Genomic DNA, 20545 nt, shown 5'->3' on the forward strand with positions numbered 1-20545 from the left:
AATAATTTCAATAAAATTTTAAAAGCCCATTAGTGCAAAGGTGCATGGCAACAATTTAGTCCCACCTTGCTAATAGAGGTGGAGGAAATCTAACTTTAAATAGTGGATGCTCTTCGTACTCTTGCAAGTGTTTTCTGTACGCACTTTTCGTTATGGTCATATTTTATCTTCGGATTAATTTAAAACTGAAACTCTTATTTATTACATAGTACACACACATCATTGCCCTTTGATGCTGTGTGGCCATCGTTCAGCTTAAACAAGTAAACCTAATTAAGCCACTTGCCGCTAGCTAGTCTACCTATATTATAAGATGATGAAAATTTGATAGCATGCCAGAAGTGAACTCAGAATGGCATCCAAGTCAGGCTAGGGGTTTGCTGTTCTCTTGCAATCCCCTTGCAAATATGGATTTGAACAGTGACGAGGAAAGACAGACCTGCAGCCGACAGACCTCCGGAGGAGGAACTTATCCGATCGACAGCCGCACCTGGGTCGATCGCGGCCGTCCGCTGATTAGATCGGGCGGGCAGGACGAGGCTTGGTCTTGGTGGGTAGCACTCTCTTTGCTTGGCGGCTACTCTCTGCTGAGTACGTGGTGGCTGGCAGCCCAAGTCATCTTTGGGCTTTGCCGCTTCGGCGACTCGGTTTTGGTACGGCACTCGCCGGCGGCCACGTCACGAGGCAAAGCCGCGCTTGCTACGAGCGCATCATCCAATTGTCTGCTCGACACGTCCGCACCAATCATGCAAGTGAAACTAATAACACCCTCTTTCCTTAATGATTAGAAGCTAGTAGTATTACGGGAATATATGGTGCTATTGTTTGCATGTGAAGAAAGATAACCGAGGCACGCGACCGTCTTCCGATGAGCCCACGCGACTTCCAGCACGGCAGCACCTAGTAGCACAATACAGGTCGATGGTGTTTGTCCCCATTCGTGCTCTAAGCTCTATCTATATATCCTCCGCATTACAGTCTGCAACGAATTTTTTTTTTTTGGAAAAGCGCCGCATGAAGTTTGCCGATCTAGTCTTGGTAGAGAAGAATTTATTTTTTGTTTTTTTATTTCTCACTTGTTCTCCTCGGCTAAAGGGTGGGTCCGCAACGACACTTAGGCTCTGTTTGGTATAGCTTCAGCTTCTTCTAAAACGGACCATGAAGCAGCTTCTCTGCTGAAGCTGAAGCTGTTTTCAAAATCGTTTGGCGAAACATACGTCTGCAAGAGAAGCTTACGATTTCCATCTTCTTCTTGCTATTGTAAGCTGAAACCAACTTCACCAGATGCTTAGTATACATGGATGAAGCTACTGAGTAGCGTAGCTTCGTGTGAAGTTTTTTTTAAAACTCTTCGAGAAGTTATGCTAAAGGGACTCTTACATGGAATTTTGAAAGCAGCTAGCTGGGCACGACGGCTATAAGCCAGATTTCAGTATCCTTGGAATCTGGAAAACCCGGAATAACAGGAACAGGAATCCCATACTAGGATAATTAAACTGATGCTCGATCAGCGGAGGCGGAGGCTCGAGAGCTACAGATTTTTATTCCCAGGACGAGGCATATACCAGCACTCTTGGCATCTTCTTTCGCTGATATTTGGTTGGCGAAAAAGTTCCTGAATAATCGATCCGATCCGAAGCTTGGTTGTCCAACAACAATGAAATGTTCCGATTCTTCGTTGGCTACCTTGTGCAGAGTTAAAACAAGATTTTATATTAGGGTCATATATATTCTGCCCCTTTGAACCGAAGCGAAGCCATCGAATACAATCGTCATGTGGTAAGTGCTTTCGGATTCAATCAGTGAGACTCTTGAGAGATTAGCGCGGCATCCTGGGCTAATGCTGTGGCCTCTCAGCCATCCTGGGCTGACTGGGCTGAATCGGCTGATGCTGGACCTTCTATCTTGGGCTAAACTACATTGTACTATTTGATGCTACCTGGGCTGGGCCCGTGCTGCGGGCCCAAGCACGGGCTCTGGCTCCGCCCCTGATTGTACTTCCGCTGCATGTTATGGCTCCCGCTGTCTCGACAGTATAACAAGGACCTTGACCTGCAAGGCATTAGCTGTTCTGATTTTTTTTTTTCTTGACTAGCGACCTGAAGTCTTAAGTAAAGCTGTGCCGCGAAATGGGCATGTCAGCATGTGTGCCCCGCGAAGCTACCGGAATTCGTGTTCTTTTCCCCGTTTGAAAGAATTCTTTTTTTTTTCTGAGATCGTTCAGGCACACTCTGAATGAACCCAAAGGCTCACGAGGTGGAGAGAACCATTGGCCTCCTCCGATGTCCTGTGATTTCAATTCAAATCCGCTCTAAAATAGGTGACCAAAAATGATTAGCAGGTCTTAATCTGAAGAGGTCACGATTGGGCTGGGGTGTGTAGGATGTCACAGTGTGAACGTTGTTTTTCTTTTTTTTTTTCTTAATCCTAGGAGAGGAGATCTAGAGTATAGAAGAAGGACCGTGACTTGCAAGGCATTGATGTGCTACATTTTTTTTTCTTGATCAGCGACTTGGAGTCTGGGCAAAGTTTCACTAGTACACAATGTTCTGGTAGTCCCAATTTTCAATCCTCTTTAGTGTTTACTTATGGAATTGGAACTACGAATCCAGGACTAAAGATCCGGATTATTAGTCCTGATCCCCACACCCGGAACTAAAGGTCCGTGGAATTGTAAAAAATTTACTCCATATCTAAAACTCGAATTCGAGACCCCTTGCCTCACACACAGCGTCTTTACCACCCGACCTACACAGAATATGCGACTTTAAATAGGATATATTCCTTTTAAACTAACCCGTGAAGAACATTTTAGTCCGGTTGGAGCCACCAGCCCGGACTAAAGACCCTTCTAGTCCCCCTTCTGGTCCGGGTTGGAGTCACCAACTAGACTAACGGGTCATCCTTTAGTTCTGATTGGTGCTACCACCCAGGACTAAAGGGTAATTTTAGTTCTGGTTGGTGGTTCCAACCGAAACTAAAGCTCCCCTCCGCTTACTAATCGCTGGATCCGGGATTAAAGCCTTTGATAGATCCGGATCTAAAACTCGCTGGGATAAATGAGAATAACGAAACATGGTTTTCTCTGGTAGTGTTTGTGCTGTACGTCCATGTGCCGCGCAATGGGCGTGTATACGTCCCGTGAAAATTCCGGGAAACGGAGTGCCACCGGATTCGTGTTAGAATCTCTTCCCCTCATTTGATTGAAATTTTTTTGGTTTTTTGAGATCCTTTAGGCACACTTTGAAACAAAAGGGTGCGCACGAGATGGACATACATCCGACGTTCAAAAAATATTGAGCCAAAGCCGATTTGACTGTCAACATCGATCTGGGTCTGTGATTTGGAAATGGCTCTAATGCAATGTCAACAAGCTAAATTATAGGACTTCTTGGTCTCTTAACCTGAAGACCTGAGATGCATTTCACCAAATGCTAGAAGATTAATTAATTAGAAGAAGAGAGTGTATGTATGAGCAACGAGCTCGTAACTCGGCCCAAAGGACAATATGGGCCAACTACTGGGCCCCAAAAAAGCCACGCGGCCCAACAGACAAAGTTGTTTGTGCACTGTGCATATAGATGATAACGGGTAAAATCCGCGCGGATAATAATTTTGTAAACCCGTACCCGCGTGCTAAAATCCATGCCTACGCCCGCCCCCGCAACCCGCCACAGGCATGAAACGACGCCCGTAACCGCTATCCGCGGATATCCGCATACCCACGGGCACGCCCGTATACCCGCAAACTTTAGGAAATCAAGCACACATTACGTTTCAACAGCAGATAAACACCGTTTATTTAAGGAAATAAATAAATCTGAGCGAACAAATAAACTAGTCTCATACATGAATACATGATACATCACACATTAATATAAAAAAATCATACAACCATACAAGAGTCAGTGTTCAAAACCATTATTATATAAAAAGTCTAATTGAGTTTGTGGGTTTGGCAGGTTTGCGGATGCGGATACTATTTTTTCAAACCCGTTAGCATATACCCGTCGGGTCTAAGGTTGCCGCGCCCGCGGGTATAAATGCAAACCTGTATCTGCGCCTGTCGGGTTTACTATCCGCGGGCACACGGATATTTCGTACCCGGTGCCATCTTTAACTGTGCAGCTTCGGTAACGCAAGGAGTCAGGAAATGAATCTCATACCTATATCCTTATAAAAAAAGAATCTCATACCTACATCACATTATAGCGTGAAACATTAGAAAGAAACCTGTCAAATTCTTGACAACACAAAATCCAACTTTTTTCTTTTCGTTCTATTTTTGCACCTCCTTTCTCAATGAAGATTAGAATACCCCTCTCTCTTTGCCACTAACTCGTAACTCGACTCCATCCACTCGTCTTTTCGATAGCCTGTTACGGCTCCAATCACTCTTTACAATCCTTTGCCGCTTTCGATTTTATCACCACCGCAGGAGTGTCCCTACTCCCTACAAACACCACCCTCTCTTCTCCGTTCCGGTGCCTCCCTTGACTCTAAGCCCGTAACCTTAAGTCTGACCAAGGTTCTTCTTCCCCTTCGCAACTTGCGCACGTCAACCAGGCATTTTTGTAGACGTGGTTAGCTGCAAGGTGTCCATCCTCCATCGGTCCACTCTGACATAGTGGCAGCTGAAAGAAGGGAGAACGTCACCTGGGCTTTAGCAGTTAGCTCGGACCGCGACGTTCACAACGCTATCTTGCCCGGCATCGCTTTCTTCGGCCGCGCTGTTTCGCCGGATTCTATTCTAAACCCCAGCTAATACGCCAGCCAGGAGCCAAGCCCTAGGCCCCCCACCCCTAGTACTGTGCTCTGGCCCGGAATCCCCAACTGCCCCTCCTCTTTCCTCCTCCCCGCTTCCCCAATTCCCCGCCTCCGACGCTCCCTCTCCGCTGCCGCGGGCTCCGACCCTCCGCCTCCGCCCGGGCCCCGCCGGGAATGGCGGCGTGAGGAGGCCGGCGGACTAGGGTTCTTCGATCCGTGAGCCGAGCGGGAGGGACAGCGGGCGGAGCCGGGGGCCGCCCGACATGGCGACCGACCTGCCCATGAGCCCGGAGCTCGAGCAGATCGACGGCGAGATCCACGACATCTTCCGCGCGCTCCAGTGAGTCCTGGATCCCCCCTTCTCTTGCCTTTGCTGCTTTCCGACTGCTACTTCCCTTGGTGAAGCCGCGGACGGCTTTTCGAGCTGCTCATGGGAAGCTACGAATTTAGCCAAATGGAATCGTGCTGGTAACCAAACAAGTGGCAATTTCGCGCCCGGGATTGTAGTCACGAGCGACACTGTACCTTCAACCCTGTGCTGTAATTTGCTAACTACAAAATGGTTTTTACTTCCGTGGTTAGAGTGTACCTGATGCCGTATGACTTCTGAGATGATGTAGATGGTACGCGATTCTGTAATTTTACCCCTTCTAACCATTCTCACATAATTAGTGATGGTAAGTTAACTCCCGCTGAATTTGCTGCCTCTGATACTCGTACTTGAGTCACACCTTGGAACTGGCACACGAAATTCTGCAGATGGCAGTATTGGCTTCCGGTGTGCCTATATAGTACGGTTAGACTATGTAGTAGCCTTGAGCACTGCTGAGCTTGATGCTTTGAGTAGATTTGGACAGCTTAATTTCTCCTTGTCAACTAATTTGCTACCATGCCATGTCTTACATGGCAAATAGTCGTCGCGTGGATTTCTATATTTGGTTTTGGAAATCTTTGTCTGAATGCCATTCCTTCATTCTTTGATGACGTTAGGTACTGCAGCTTGGTCCGTGCTTATGTCACTTAGATGATTTGATTGAATGATTTCAGGCTGATGCTATAGTTTCCCACCTTTTGTGGACACTGTGGTTTGATGCTATTAAATGCTGGTGAAACTTTAAAGCTCTTGTAGCAAATTCCAAGGGCCAGTATGCATTTTGATCCATGCCTCCTTATTGGGAATAAATACTGATCTGATTAAAACTAAAATATCTATCCTTGCCCCTCCCACTTCTGTTAACTCATTGCTAAGTATTGCAACCCGTTCTTGGCATATGTCAAGGATTTCAACGCATGCATCCTTACTCTGAACTAATATCGATCCCATAAATTTGTATTTGAAATCCAGTTCTTTTGTGACATCCAACTTGCAAATATCAGTGTGTTCACCTTTTTATGTGATGCGATCAGGGATCCCTTTTACGTTGTGATGTAGGAACATAAATGTTTATGTACATTCTAGAACTCATTGTTTTACTCTTTTTTGGTCTCATTCAGGGTCTGCTTGACTTATTAGCTGTTTTCCTATTTAAGTACTCCTGGGTCCTGACAGGAAGTTTTATTCCATGATATGTGCTTTTATGCAGAAATGGATTTCAAAAGATGGATAAGATTAAAGATTCAAATAGGCAAGCTAAACAACTGGAAGATCTCACAGGCAAAATGAAGGAATGCAAGCGGTAGGTCAAGCTGAACACTACTCTTGAATCTCTTATTGCAAAATTTGATGCATTTGTTTTTCCATGCATGCACTAAAGTGACCTATTCATCCATATACATGTCGTCCATTGTGCTTATGCTATTTCTGATTTAAGTATCCTTTACTTGGGTGAACTGCTGAATTAGGAATGCTATTATCTGATCTCTGTTTGTCATGGGGATTTCCCTTTGGATGATTTATTATTACTATTATCGTTTAATAATTTCAGTTCCACCTTTTTCCCCCAGCTTGATCAAAGAGTTTGATCGCATTCTCAAAGATGAGGAGTCGAATAATCCACCTGAGATCAACAAACAGCTAAACGACAGAAAACAGTTCATGGTTGGTAACTGACTTCAGTAGCCGCGTTATATTTCACTTTGTACACTTTTGTAATGTTTCTTGTTCACTATACAGATCAAAGAGTTGAATTCCTATGTCACCTTGAGGAAAACGTAAGTTGAAGTCTGTCCTTCAAAATTGCTGTTGTGCATGTCTCCTAGTCATTCCCCTTTTTTTTAATCTCGATTCCAAAGACACATTATACTAAAATTGGAAACTTCTATTTTGAACTGTTATACCTCCTGCAAAGTCTTGTGCCACTTGGTACCTCTTTTAAGTTTTAAGGCTAATTCAAAAGGGCTCTTGCAGATATCAAAGTAGCCTTGGTAACAACAATAAGAGGGTTGAGCTCTTCGACATGGGTGCTGGAAGTAGCGAGCCTGCTGCTGAGGACAATATTCAAATGGCATCAGGTGAAATTAGTTGTTAATTTTGTCACGAACTCACAACTTGCAATCTTACGCTGTTGCTTTGCAAAACTTCAAGCATGTAAAATGGTTAATGGAGCATACAACCATATCTGCGATATTTCAACTCTTGATCTCTTTCAATTTTGACAGAGGTACTACGGCTAGACTACACTTCCAGAAAGACAGTGCTATGAAATTTAGAAGTTTGTATAATAGGAAATACTATTTTCTGTTAACAAATAAAGAAAGTTTGAATGCATGAAGATTTTGATTACTCGATATGTTCCATGGTTAAGAGGCACGAGTTGAAACAGCAAAAGTGAATCAAATGCTGTTTCAGTTGGCTTGTTCCAATTATGGATGCATTATAAATGCCTGATTGACATCTACAGATAGAAACTAAAAAACAACGAACTACTTTTTTTCCGAGAAAAAAATTTCTTACCAGGATTGTACTCGTTCATTCTATTTTTGTCCATAACCCTTGATCTGGGATCAAGGTATTTTATCTCTTCTTATGGGATCATCTTGCTAACCTTGCAGCCATGACAAATCAACAACTCATTGATGCGGGAAGGAATCAAATGGATCAAACAGATCAAGCTATTGAACGTTCAAAAATGGTTGCTTCCCTTACTATATACCCTTGTCCAGTTTGTTTCAATGCTCTTACATGGCATGTCTTACAGGACATTTCTCTTGTAGGTTGTAGCACAAACTGTTGAGACAGGAGCACAAACTGCTGCAACATTAACACAGCAAGTATGTTTCTCTTATACTGGACTAACAAAATTTCCCCTTCTAATTGTGTTTTTTGCTAGCTTACATGTGGTCTTACTAAGCATGATGATTTCTTGGAACATACTATCATCATTGTCCTATTCCATTCTGTAGATCGCATGTAGAATGGATAAAGTTTTTCTGGTTGACATACCCTCTTAAGACTTGTAAATGAGAGGATTATTAGGACTATGAGTTTCTAACACTAAATTTCGTCTTGTTTCCAGACAGAGCAAATGAAGAGAATCGGCAATGAGCTAGATTCTGTTCACTTTTCACTGAAGAAAGCTAGCCAATTAGTGAAAGAGATTGGTCGTCAGGTGCTCCCTCCCTCCCTCTGACATACACTTGCTAAGCTCGTGCATAAACACCAACTGAAAGTTATAACACATACATTTTGCAGGTTGCGACTGACAAATGTATCATGGCGTTCCTCTTTCTGATCGTTTTGGGTGTGATTGCTATCATTGTTGTCAAGGTACGGAATGCATGATAATCATATGCTTCTAGAAGGATATTCTCAGTTTAATATTCATCAAGGACTCATGCCATCTCCTGATATTATTATGCGACAGCAAGAATCTAATCAGAGCCATCCACTGTCTTCTGTTCTTCCAGATTGTCCATCCAAACAACAAAAACATTCGAGACATTCCAGGACTGGCCCCGCCGGCTCAAAATTATCAAATCAATAACAGGAGATTGTTGTGGACAGAGGCTTTCATAGGTGTGTGATGATTGTGCATGGAGGTTTCATGCAGGTGCACTGCTTGCGATGCAGCTATCCACATAAGATGTAGGATATGTCGTTACTATTTTTCTTTGTGCTTGTGTATTTATTTTGTCGTGTTAACTCCTAGCAATAGGTCTGGATTCCTGCTTCTGGTGTTTGTACACTGCGGGCCATTTGATTGTGTATATGCAACAGAGATGAAATCTTGTACAAGTCATTAGCACGAAGTCTTAAAAGAGAGCTATACTGGTAACTTCAATAGTCCATGCTTATGTCAGTTTGTGTGCCGAGTGCCGAGGACAAAGCTTATCACCATGGCATTTACTTCTTGGCTGTCGCACGCAGCATGCCACTTGTCATAGATTCTCTACTGCATGAATTGCAAAAATGAATTGTTCTCCAATAGAGGTAAATTTGTTACAGGAGAAAATTTTACAAGCCATTGTGCACCGGCAAGGTGAAAACTCTACTTTGAACAGATGATCATCGTTTACATCAGTCGACGAGCGGCGGGTTGTCAGAGCCGACCCAGCTGCAGGCCGCGTCTTTCAGCACCCCTCGCCGTCTCATCATCTCCCTAACGTCGTGCACGCCGTCCCACTTCCCGGCCGCCGCCAGCGTGTTGGAGAACGCCATGTAGGCGCCGGGTCTCCCCGCGCGGCTGAGCTCGAAGACCTCCCTCGCCGCGACGTCCGCCACTTCCACGTCACCGTGCAGCGTTGCCGCCCCGAGCAGCGCCGCCCACACGTCAGAGTTCGGCCTCGCCGGTATCCCCCTGACGAAGTCGTAGGCCTGGCGCACGCTGCCGAACCTGCCCAGCAGGTCCACCATGCACGCGTAGTGCTCCATCCGCGGCCGCAGCGAGTACTCGCTCTCCATGCTCTGGAACACCTCCTGGCCCTGCGCCAGCAGCCCGGCGTGCGCGCACGCCGACAAGACGCCCAGGAAGGTGGCGTGGTTCGGCCGGACGTCCGCCCGCTTCCGCATTTCGCCGAACACCTGGAGGGCCTCGTCGGAGAGGCCGTTCTTCCCGTACCCGTCGATCATCGAAGTCCAGGTGATGACGTTCCTCTCCGGCATGTGGTCGAAGATCTTCCGGCCGTCCTCCACCCGGCCGCACTTGGCGTACATGTCAACCAGGGCGCTCCCCGTCTTGATGTCGCTGAAGAGGCTGCTCTTGATCGCCTGGCAATGCACCTGCTCACCGAGCTCCGGCGACGACAGGAGAGAGCACGCGCCGAGCACGCTCACGAACGTCGACACGGTTGGCCAGAACCCCGTTCGCTGCATCGCCTTGTACACCTCGAGGGAGCCCTCGGCCGTCTCCTCCGTCTTGCTGTACCCCTCGACCATGGCGTTGTACGCCACGACGTCCTTCTCCTCCATGCCCTCAAAAATCGCCTCCGCGTCCCCGTACATGCCCTCGTTCATGCACCCGACGAGCAGCGCCGTCGAGCACACCACGCTCCGCACGGGCATCACGCCGTGCACCCGCCGCGCGTAGCCAAGCAACCCGCTCTTCACGTAGGCGTCCACCAGCGCCGCGGAGAGGATCTCATCGGGCGCGACGACGGACCTCAGGACGCGCGCGTGGACCTCCCTCGCGACGACGCCGGGCAGCGCCAGCGCCGCGGACAGCTTCAGCGCCATGGACAGCGCGAACACGTCCACCCGCCCCGTGGACGCCGCGAGCCGCCTCATGATCGCGAGCGCCTCCCCGTGGAGCCCCCGCCGGAAGTAACCCGCGGCGAGGTAGTTGTGCGCGGCGTGGGTCGGCCGCGGCATTCCGTCGAACACGGCGCGGGCGTTGTGGAGGGAGCCGCATCTGAGGTGCAGGACGAGGAGCTTGACGGAGAGGTCCGCGGTGGTGCCGCTGAGGCCCGACGCGAGGAGCTGCGCGTGGAGGGTCTGCGACGCGGCCCGCGGCGGGGACGCGTCGATGAGGCCCTGGACCGCGGCGGCGAGCGCGGCGGCGGTGCGGAGGTGGCGAGGGATGCGCGGTGCAGGCGAGCCAGCGTGCGGCTGGGGGTGGACTCTGCTACTCTGTTGCATGTTGGGCGATATCATTTTCCGTTTCAGGCTGAAATATTTCTAGTTCGCTTCAGGAATCCAAGACATCCCTTACATACAAGGTAAAAAGTCTATCTTTGGGCACAACATGCTTCACTTTAGGTTTAGTTTTCATAATGCCTCAAATGTCGGCTGTGAAAACATACAAAAGTGGAGATCCTTACGGCAGTGCCTCCATAGCTCCTGTCGGAGGAAATCTCCAGCCGGGTGACGGAATGCACCCGTCTAATCCTAATTAAGGATGAGTTTGGAGGAGACCTAAGAGCGCTTGATCGGTGGGCGGATGAACACAGGAAAGACACAAGGATTTTAGAGTGGTTCGGGACGCCGGAGCGTAATACCTTACGTCCACTTTGGTATTGTATTGATTGTGGAAGCTTGGAGGAGAGCTGAGCTTGGGTCTAAGGTTGGACCTTGTAAGCCTGTAAGCTTCAAAACCTGTGTTCTAACGGGTGCACGCTCCCTTTTATAGTTCAAAGGAGGTGCTTACACTGTGCGGGGTCCCGACAGGTGGGCTCGGCCAACAGGAGCCTGTTCTATGAGAGATATGGAGATCTTCATCTCCAGCTCCTCTCTGTAGTCCTCTCGATCGAGAAGTTGATGTGCGTATCTATAGCCAGGATATGGCCGTGTGCAGCCTTGCCTGCACAGTGACTGCTGCCAGTGTTACCCAACAGTGGAAGCCGTGCTGCCACTGTTGGGTCAGGACCCTCTGATAGACGTAGAAGCTGCGCTGACCCTGCCGCGCCGTCGCCTCCGCACGCAATGTTACAGCGCACGCCTCAGCTCATCTGCAGCAGGCCATCATTACTTACACGCGCGGCGCCGTGATGGGACTACACGCCGTTTGCCCGCGCGCAGAGCACAGTGACGCGCCGTCTCGGTAACAGACGGGCTTACCGCAGTGTCAGTTGGTCAGACCATGCTTTGACTTGGGTGCGCGCAGCCCACCTACCCGCATTTAATGCGGTTGTTGGGCTGGCGTCCCGTAGAGGGCCTTCTGCCACGGGCAAGTGGCAGGGCCGACCCAGAAGTCGCCACCTTGGTGGCACGTGGCGGCGCCGGACCCCTTCCCGGAGGAAGTAGGGGGGTCCGGACCCCCGAGGCCAGCCGGAGAGACAGGCCCATAGGTGTCTGGCTCCCACACGTGGCAGCGCCGGGCCCGTGGATGCCATCCCCAAGTACCTTGCCCTCATGGGCACGCGGGGACGCCGGACCTATGTGAGTTCAGGGGGGCGGTCCGGAGACCACGTTCCCAGCTGCCAGGTCCGGACCGCACATCCCGACTCCTAGAGGATAAGGGTGTGGGCTTGGAAAACCCTCTGTCCACCAGGGTGGACAGTCTGTCAGATGACTTCCTGGCGGGCTAAGCCGGCGGAGATGCCGATCTCCTCATAGTGGGATACAATGGCCTTCTGGCCGTTGAGCAGTTCCTTGACGATGATGGAGGATAGGCGGTCGAGCATGTGGTGGCGCGCGTCCACCACGATGCGCTTGGCGCCCACGCCGGAGCATGACATCATCGCGTTCTCCTGTGAGGCGACAGCGAGACGCTAAGGGTCTAGACACCCTAGCAGGAGGTACCCCTGTCCGTACGTACCAACAGAGGCCCCTAGGCCCACCTCGGACGAGGAACGAATCCGCAGGTGGGGCCCTATCCCAGCGTCGCGCCGGGTGGCCAGCTTGTTTCCGCTGGAAGAAAGGGCAGGAATGTCCTTTCCCCCTTTGCGGGATCCCCAAGGGGTCCGTCCTCCGCCCGCGCCGTGCGCGTCAGGTGGTTCAGATTCTTGTCTTATTCGAGCCTGTCCCACGGCTCGGGCGGTTCGGATTCCGCCTTCCCCCCTGCCTCCAGCGGCCACTCCCCTAATTGGCGGGCCCGGGCCCGCCAATCATAGAGTGCGAGAGGAGGGGGCCTGGTGCAGGCGGCCCTTTGGCTTCTTCTCGATCGCCGTGGAGCTCGAGAGGGCGATCAGCTTTTACATAAAAGGTAGGCGCCGAGGGGAACGACTACCTTTTCGCTCTTGCCTTCAACAGACGCCGTAGCGCCCCTTCGTCTTCGCACACACCTTGCAATCATCTTCCTTGCGCTCGGCATTGCTTCTCCTTCCTGCTCCCTTGCGATCCATCCCCAGCAATTGCAGCGTCCATCGCCATGTCTTCACTCCCTTTTCCGTGCTGCTTCCAGAGCCAGACCCAGCTGGACCTGGTGCGCCGCCTTCTGGGATGGACCGCGCCTGAACATGTCAGGAAGATTAGGGCCGGCAAAACCCCCCTCCGCGACCTTGCCGCGAGGGAGTTTGTTCTCTTCAACTCGTATGCTATGTGCGGGTTGGTGCCTCCGATCTCCTCCTTCTTCCTCCTGCTCCTGGAGGAGTTCGGCCTCCAACTTCATCACCTCACTCCCCACTCCGTCCTCCTCGTGGTGGTCTTCGCCCACTTCATGGAGATGTTCGTGGGGGTCCGCCCCTGCACCACCATCTTCAGGCATTTTTATGCCTTGGTCGGGAGTGGGAGAGGTTGGAGGTGGAGCGCCACCGGCTCTCCTACTGGGAGCACCGCTTGGGGGACCGCATCAAGTCCGTCTCCGCCACGCTACATTGGGGAGCGCGTGAAGCTCGTGCTGGAGCGCGAACTCCTGCAGGAGTAGTTGCAGCAGGTTCTCGACCGAGAGGCGGCAGCTGCCCAACGGGAGAGAGCAGCCGCGCGGCGGGAGAAGCATGCCCTCGAGCGGGAGCTCGTGGCGGAGAATAGGGTGTACGTGGCGGTGGACAGGGAGAAGACTGCCCTGGAGCTGGCCAACCAGGCCAAGGTGGTGGTGGAGGTGACCAAGGAGCAGGAAGCTGCCCTTGCGGAACGGGAGGCAGCCGCAGCGGAGAGAGAAAAAAGGCTTGCCGCCCGTGAGGAAGAGGAGGTGACCCGGCTCAGGAGCTCCAGGAGCGGGAGGCGGCCGTGGAGGAGGAACTGGCGGCCGGGACCCGGAGGCTCCAGCAGCGCGAGGCGGCCCTCCAGGAGAGGGAGGCCAAGGTGGAGGAGTTTTTGGCGGAGCGGAGTGCCAGCATCGGCCGGATCGTAAGATGGGCCGGTGAGGTGAAGCCCTCCCTGGATACACTCGGAGCAAGCCCCATCTGGGTGGCGGAGGCCCCATCTTCACTTGGCGCCGGCCTCCAGGTGCTGGACTCCACTGCCGAGCGGCTGCGAGACCTGGTGTCCACCATGCACGACCTCCTGGAGACAGAAGGGCGAGCAGTTGCTCGGGGGATGGCAGAGTACATCCTTACCTGCTTCCGGAGCCACGACCCCGCCTTCTAGCTGACTCCCGTCCTGGTCGGACCCATTCGGGCGACGGCGGCCGCCGTGCAGGAAGGAGTACATGTGGCAGAACCAACCTGAATTATACTGGATCAAGTACGCGAGTCCACTTCCGAGGGCTCCAACGTGCTTCAATCGGTATAATCTCTTGGCCTGTCGGGTAACGTCCCGATAAACCACCGATACACAGGATCAAATAAGGTTACCTCACATGAAGGTGAGTCCAGAGATACAGTCACCATCACATTTTACATCACAAGGAAATTAGTTTACAAGAGTTTCTAAAAGCAATACGAAGTTCCAAATTTAGAAAAGTTATTACAAGCTGTTAGAGTTATGGTTTTTAGCAGCGGAAAACATACGCGATGATTTATGACACGTCGTCAAGATGAATGTCATGCTAAGCCCGGGCACGACAACACTCGGAATCATCAGTGTTGATCGGGGATGGATCCCATTCCACGGACCAACCATCTGGAAGAGCACAGGGCCAAGACAGGGGAAGAGTAGGATCTTCAAAGGCTTTACCTGAAAAACATAAAACTAGCAAGGCTGAGTATACTAATACTCAGCAAGGCTTACCCGTTCATGGTATGCTTAGCCATGTAACTAGACTTATGAAAGTTTATAATGGTTCTGGGTTTAATTTCAGCTGAAAAGCAATAAAAGTAGATCCTTAATTTCAACTTTTAGCTTTCAGGTTCTATGTGATTATCCATTCTAGATAAGCTCTTATAACTAAGCAAGCATGGTATATCCTTTAGCCAAACATCATCTTTGATAACCATAAAGTTGCTCTTATTACTCTATGTGACAAAGGGATCAAGCAGTCTCAATCTTCGTGAGAAGCGGGCGATTCTGAATCGAATTTAACCTTGCAAGGTAAACCTAACTCACACGCTTGGAACATCCAACGATAGTTCCGAAGCAACCGTTTGCCTTTCATTCCGACTCGTGGACAGGTCCACCACAAGCGACTGCAGGACCATACGCACTTCCAAAGTGTAGGACATACGTCTGTAGCGCGACTACAAAACCCGTATTCCTGGTTGCCCTTGCAACACGTATTCCCACACGTCGAACTAAGTAACCAGAAGAAGCAAGATGAGTGGTGGGAGGTATGTCCACTCCTCGGGCCGATTGGTTACTAGGCTTGCCGCTTACCCAAAACTCATGGCATGTGGTTAGTACTTTCAAACGCTTAACCCCGATCACCACACACTGCGACCTTATCAAAACTTTAACAACACAGACGGGGTATTATTCCCTTCCAAGATACTGCACATAACCCCGTCCGTCATCCTTATAGTGATAACCAGAATGTAAGCATTACAACTCCTATATCGCGCGAGTGATAGGAAATCACCCGGCTTCTACCGGTCCTATTAGTAGAGCATCTACACGGTAAGGACTCCGGTACAGTACATTGGTTCCTAGGATTTATGCATCTAGGGTTCCAAGCAACTCCTAAGAACGTAATGCATAGAACTATATAATAGATATAAATTGCAGTGTAATTAAAATAGTGGATTATGTCCGTGGCTTGCCTTTACTGGTGGGGCTGAAGTCAGGGATGTTAGTATTGTTATCTTCCGAACTTTGGTTCGGGGCTTCCGATAATCCCTTGGTGACGTTCACTTGGTCTTCAGAAATACGCTCCGCAGACTTCTGGGAGATCTCGTAGGTACCGTTTGTGGAAGTAGCCGTATCTACATGCAATGTAACATTACATTCAAAGTGTGCACATAAAGCTATTTTACTTGACAGCAAAGTTGCAATCCAACATTTATTCCACATCTTACTCGTATAACAATCAAAAGATCTGCAACTAAACTTGGATAGAGCTTTAGGTGGACAACTAATTAAGATTGACTATTTGTTGAAGACTACAGCAGAGTTGATTGGAAACAACCGGGGTTCAGCCGATAGAATTGGCAAAGGAGGAAACTATCTACTTTGCCTTAGGAAATCGGCTGATTTCCGTTTGAAGGAGAAATTGGCAGTAAGAACAGACAAAGGAAGGATCTTGCCAATTGGATTATCAGCATGTCTTTGGTTTATCTAATGGGTTGGTGCATTGGTCTTGACCTTAACCGATGAGGATGCATCAGATTTAGCTGATTGATGTGCTTAGGTCGTGCCTAACAGAGGCGTGTTTACTGTGCTATCTTACTGATCTAGAGTTGTGTACTTTGGCCTGCATAGCCGATTGGTAGGGTTTCCTAATTGATCGATGAAAGCATCGATTACTTTAGCAGAGGGGTGACAACTAAAACAGCTATATCTTAATTGAGATGTGCTTAAGTGTTATCCTAGGTAACTAGGTGTGGTTGTATCAGCTTGATTACGTCAGCACAACAATTGAGTGACGTACAGCCGATTGGAGTATGATTGAGGGTATGTGACCGATGGATATATAGCCGATCTCTCAGTCGATAAATCGGCTGATAAAAGTGTGTGGATAAAGATGGGAAAACTAAAGATTGATCGGCTCTATTTGACCGATATGGAGAGCAACTAAAATCGGCTTGGATCGGCCGATAGCAAGAACCCTAAGATCATGTGCGTATCTCCGATACATCGCCTATGTGTAGCCGATGTAGGACAGAAGAAAAGAATTGTATCGGCAGTAGCCGATATTAGAAAGATAACAACCGTATCAATTAACCGGTCGATGGTAGAAGCATATCAAAAGAAGTTCATCGGCTGACAGCTGTTACACAGAAACATCTTAGACTTAAAAGAAACGATGCTTAGCGGCTGAGCTGACAGCCGATACTGAAGTATAGCTGCCGAGATGTATTGGCTAAGCAACAGATGCACATGAACTAACAAAGATTCTTATATGAAAAGGACCTTAAGAAGACTGAAATCAAGACAAGAACAATGTCTTGATGGCAGAGATAGGAACACTCGTGTGAAAGGATTAACTAGACCTCACACCTTTCTGCCTAAGACATTTATCCTATGATTAACCCTTTAGCTACAATACATGCATACAATTCAAGGTATAAAATAAAGCATTCATTTCCTAGTATTCAACCTAGATCACAAATCAAAGATTTCAATTCAAGATCTTAACATAAAACTTATAAACGTTCATTGATTTGAAATAAAGAAAGTTCTGGAAATCTTATAGAAAACACCCTAGAACTTTCTAAATCAAAGCATTTAAGTCCCTAGTCGGGGAAAACAGAGAACAGGAAGATAACGGCGATATTCCGGCAAAGGGATTGCTGGCATTAGGAAGATTTAGTGAATCAGGGCAAACCTTGGGGTAGCCTTGGTTATGGAGAAGAACGAGTGGAAAGTGAATTCCCGTGGCGAACAGGATCGATGAAGAGAAAAGCTCGATGATGACGAGATTCCGTGGGTGACGAAGAAGTTTGCCGGGAAGGGTTGTAGTGGGTGGAAGATAACCGGAGAGATATTCCTCACGTGATCCATGGCGACGATAGTCGGCTTCTAATCTGCTCGCGCGTGGCCCGTTGCCTTGCACGCGCACACGCCTGCGGAATCGAGCCGAGCCGGCCACTGGCAAAACACTTCCGCTCGCACTCGCGAACGTGCCGGTTCAATTCCGCTCGGACCTCCGCATGGATCAAGAGAGCTCGCCGTGCCTGGCTGCACCAAGCTCCTCCGAGCTCGTCGCCTTTCCTTTTGGCTCGTCATGCCATAACCGCTCCTCCGCCTCTGCTGTTCCTCTACTCTCTTGCGCGTGTCTCTACTGCACGCACGTCCACTCCCTGCTACTTCTCTTCCTCCTCATCTGCTGGACCCGTGTTTGCCTCGGCCTTGTCGCGCCGCACCTGCACACCGTTGCTCTGCACACCGTCGCAACATCCGCCCGACGGCGTCCTGCATCCTTGACGCCTCGTCCAACAGCAGAACCCTCGCGTTCTTCGGTACCGTGCGCATCGGCATTTCGTCGAACATCTTAGCTGCGTCCTCGATACGGCCATCGCGTTCCCGCAACTCGCGTATGACCTCAAGAGTCGCCTGGATTTGGCCGTGCGCCTGCACCATCAGCCGCTCGCCCGCTCGCCCGCTCACGCGCGCCTGCCCGCGCTGCTGCTGCTCCACTCGTGCGCCTAAGCCGCTTCGCTCCTGCACCGCCTGGCCCGCGTGCCGTTCACGCGTCTGCACCACACCCGCACGTCGCCAGCGCCACCAGCACCCGCTTCTACGCGCTCCTGCGCTGTCCGCGCATCCACGCTCCAGCGCCCACTCTGCTCCGCCGCCTGGAGCCACACGCTCTGCGCCGTCCGAGCGCCCTACTCGCGCGCACCTCCGGCCGTGCGCACGCCGCCACTGCTTGCGCATGCTGCTCCTCCTGCGCACATCTAGCTGCCACACCGGCTTGCGCCACCCGAGCTGCGCGCCTCCGCTCGCCCGCGCGCGCTTCGTCCTGGGCCCGTCAGGTCACTCCGGGCCGCACGCCTCCGCCCGGGCCCCGCTCTGGTGCCGCGTCACTCCGGCTCCTACGCGCCAGCCGCGCCGCCGCTCGCGTTGAGCCGCCTGCTCCCGCGCGCTCCGCACCTGCGCGCCCGCGAGCCAGCGCCTCCCAGCTCCTGCCGTTGCCTGGGGCTCGCCCGCGCGCCTGGCCTGCCTCCGTTCGACCGCAGCCTCCCGAGCCGCTGCGCTGCGGGCCGGCCTGGCCCCAGCACCGCGCCCCGCGGATCCGCGCTCAGGGCCACCCGCAGCCATGCCGTGCGCCACTTGAGCCTGCTCCGCCCGAGCGCTCGCCATGGAGGAGAGAGAGAGGTGGAGGAGATAAGGATAGGGCCAAAGAAAGGATGCCGCCGGTGGGGAAGAAAAGGAAAGGCGCCAGGGAGAAAAGAATCAGAGGAGAAGGATGAACAGATTTCCCCAAGGACTTATGTGCAATTTCAGAAAATTGCAGGGACCTTTCTGTAAAGCAAAATTTCCCATCAATCTAAAACCCTAATGAAGAAATGACCAAAACGAGAGTTGGAGAGTTTTTCAAACTCTACAACATTGCTTTAGGGCCCAAGTTCAAAAACTCAAAATTTATATCTTTAAACGTGAGGTTTTGAACAAAAGTTGGATTTGAATTGCTTTAGTCCTAAAGTGCGTAACTTTATAAAATTCAGGACCTAAATGTAAGCATTTATGACACGTCATGATGACGGGATAGACTCGTCATAATGATTGGATAGATATGTCATAATGACTTGCACCTTTTACACTTTCGTCCTGGGTAATTTTGAGACTTACTTTTGTAAATCAAATACTTGCATAAAAGGACTTGTACTTTTATAAAATTACATAAACACCCTTATTTTTACCACTTTACCCAAAATTTTTACACATTTCAACACACATGTTTTAAATGAAACTTTTGGATAAATATATATTTCTATACAGGGAATAAAGTAAGAAAAACCTATTTGCAAAACCATCCTTCACTTATTTTGAAATTACCCTTATCCAAATACATTTTGCAAAAACAACCCTAGGTTTTTCTATAATTACAAAAATACCCTTTTTACTGGCACTTTAAATTTTTAAAAGATTCACATAAACACATATAAGCTTTACACTAACAAACACATACTTCACACTAACAAAATATATGTCTAGCATTGCAGTACATGAACTGTCACAGTACACGAGGCGGCAGACATGGTGGTGTCCCGCATCCGACGCCGCCCCGGACCTGCAGGGAGTGGGGACGCCTCCGGACCACCAGAACAATAGGACTAGTATCTTTGTTATTGTTTTTGTAATATAACTTTGTGTACATTATTAGTAATGCATCTAAATGTTTCTTGCGTCCATTTGTTGTGGAGAAAGCGAAGAAACTTAGCTTTTTTTCCAATTGTCGATGCTGTGATGTATTCTCAAGCGTACCGAGGTCCCCTGGCCTCCTGGGAGGTAGTCGTGATTGGTCGGGACTAGCTGCCATAGAACCGAGGTCCTGCATATGACTTAAGATCGACACTTAGTAGACGTCCCCACGAGGTCCCGGACTTGCCAACGAGGGCCTCCTGAGTTGAGTCAGAGCACCAGGGCCTAGGTTCGGGGATTAAAGGGGTCCCGGCCCCCGGGTCCATGGTTCGAGGTACAACGGTACTCGCCCTAGGGGGGCAGGGCGTGTAGGCTTAGGGTACGGAACCAGGCTAGGCGGCTACATGACCCTGGACCCCAGCAAAGAACGAGCACGTCTCCCTAAAGCCAGTTCCCAGATGACCGGTTCCTTTTCTCGTGCGAAACAGAGGTCCTGGGGCAGAGACGTAGCGTAGCAACTCAAGAAAGGCCTTGGACACGTCACAGACGTGAAAGACCACGTGGGGGGTTAGTGTAACGAGAAGCAAAGAAAAAATAGAATCGCATAAACCTCAAGGACACACTGAGAACAAATCTTTCATTAATGAATTGGTACAGAAGAGTTGTGCGATATACGCCAGGGGCCGA

At 49.9% G+C, this 20545-nt stretch overlaps 2 protein-coding genes across 2 annotated transcripts; one reads left to right on the forward strand and one right to left on the reverse strand.

The window, feature by feature from the left end:
* Nucleotides 1–4790: 4790 nt before the first annotated feature.
* On the forward strand, nt 4791–8987 carry LOC112877486 (novel plant SNARE 13-like). Its single transcript, XM_025941799.1, has 10 exons — nt 4791–5107; nt 6351–6443; nt 6712–6805; nt 6881–6918; nt 7115–7218; nt 7759–7838; nt 7921–7977; nt 8223–8315; nt 8399–8473; nt 8614–8987. The coding sequence occupies exons 1-10, from the start codon at nt 5031–5033 to the stop codon at nt 8728–8730; spliced, it is 828 nt and encodes a 275-aa protein (XP_025797584.1). The 5' UTR covers nt 4791–5030; the 3' UTR covers nt 8731–8987.
* Nucleotides 8988–9034: 47 nt separating this feature from the next.
* On the reverse strand, nt 9035–10793 carry LOC112877485 (pentatricopeptide repeat-containing protein At1g28690, mitochondrial). The gene has a single exon (XM_025941798.1). It carries the CDS (start codon nt 10778–10780, stop codon nt 9224–9226), a length of 1557 nt encoding a protein of 518 aa, XP_025797583.1. The 5' UTR covers nt 10781–10793; the 3' UTR covers nt 9035–9223.
* Nucleotides 10794–20545: the final 9752 nt, after the last annotated feature.

This window comes from Panicum hallii, chromosome 9 (genome assembly GCF_002211085.1).
Source record: "Panicum hallii strain FIL2 chromosome 9, PHallii_v3.1, whole genome shotgun sequence".
NCBI lineage: Eukaryota > Viridiplantae > Streptophyta > Magnoliopsida > Poales > Poaceae > Panicum > Panicum hallii.

Bases quoted from the DNA above. Each gene is read 5' to 3' on its own strand.
- LOC112877486 (XM_025941799.1), top strand. From the start codon at position 5,031: ATGGCGACCGACCTGCCCATGAGCCCGGAGCTCGAGCAGATCGACGGC. The intron at 5,108-6,350 runs GTGAGTCCTGGA...GCTTTTATGCAG, and splicing joins GACATCTTCCGCGCGCTCCA to AAATGGATTTCAAAAGATGG. The intron at 8,316-8,398 runs GTGCTCCCTCCC...TACATTTTGCAG, and splicing joins TGAAAGAGATTGGTCGTCAG to GTTGCGACTGACAAATGTAT.
- LOC112877485 (XM_025941798.1), bottom strand. From the start codon at position 10,780: ATGCAACAGAGTAGCAGAGTCCACCCCCAGCCGCACGCTGGCTCGCCT.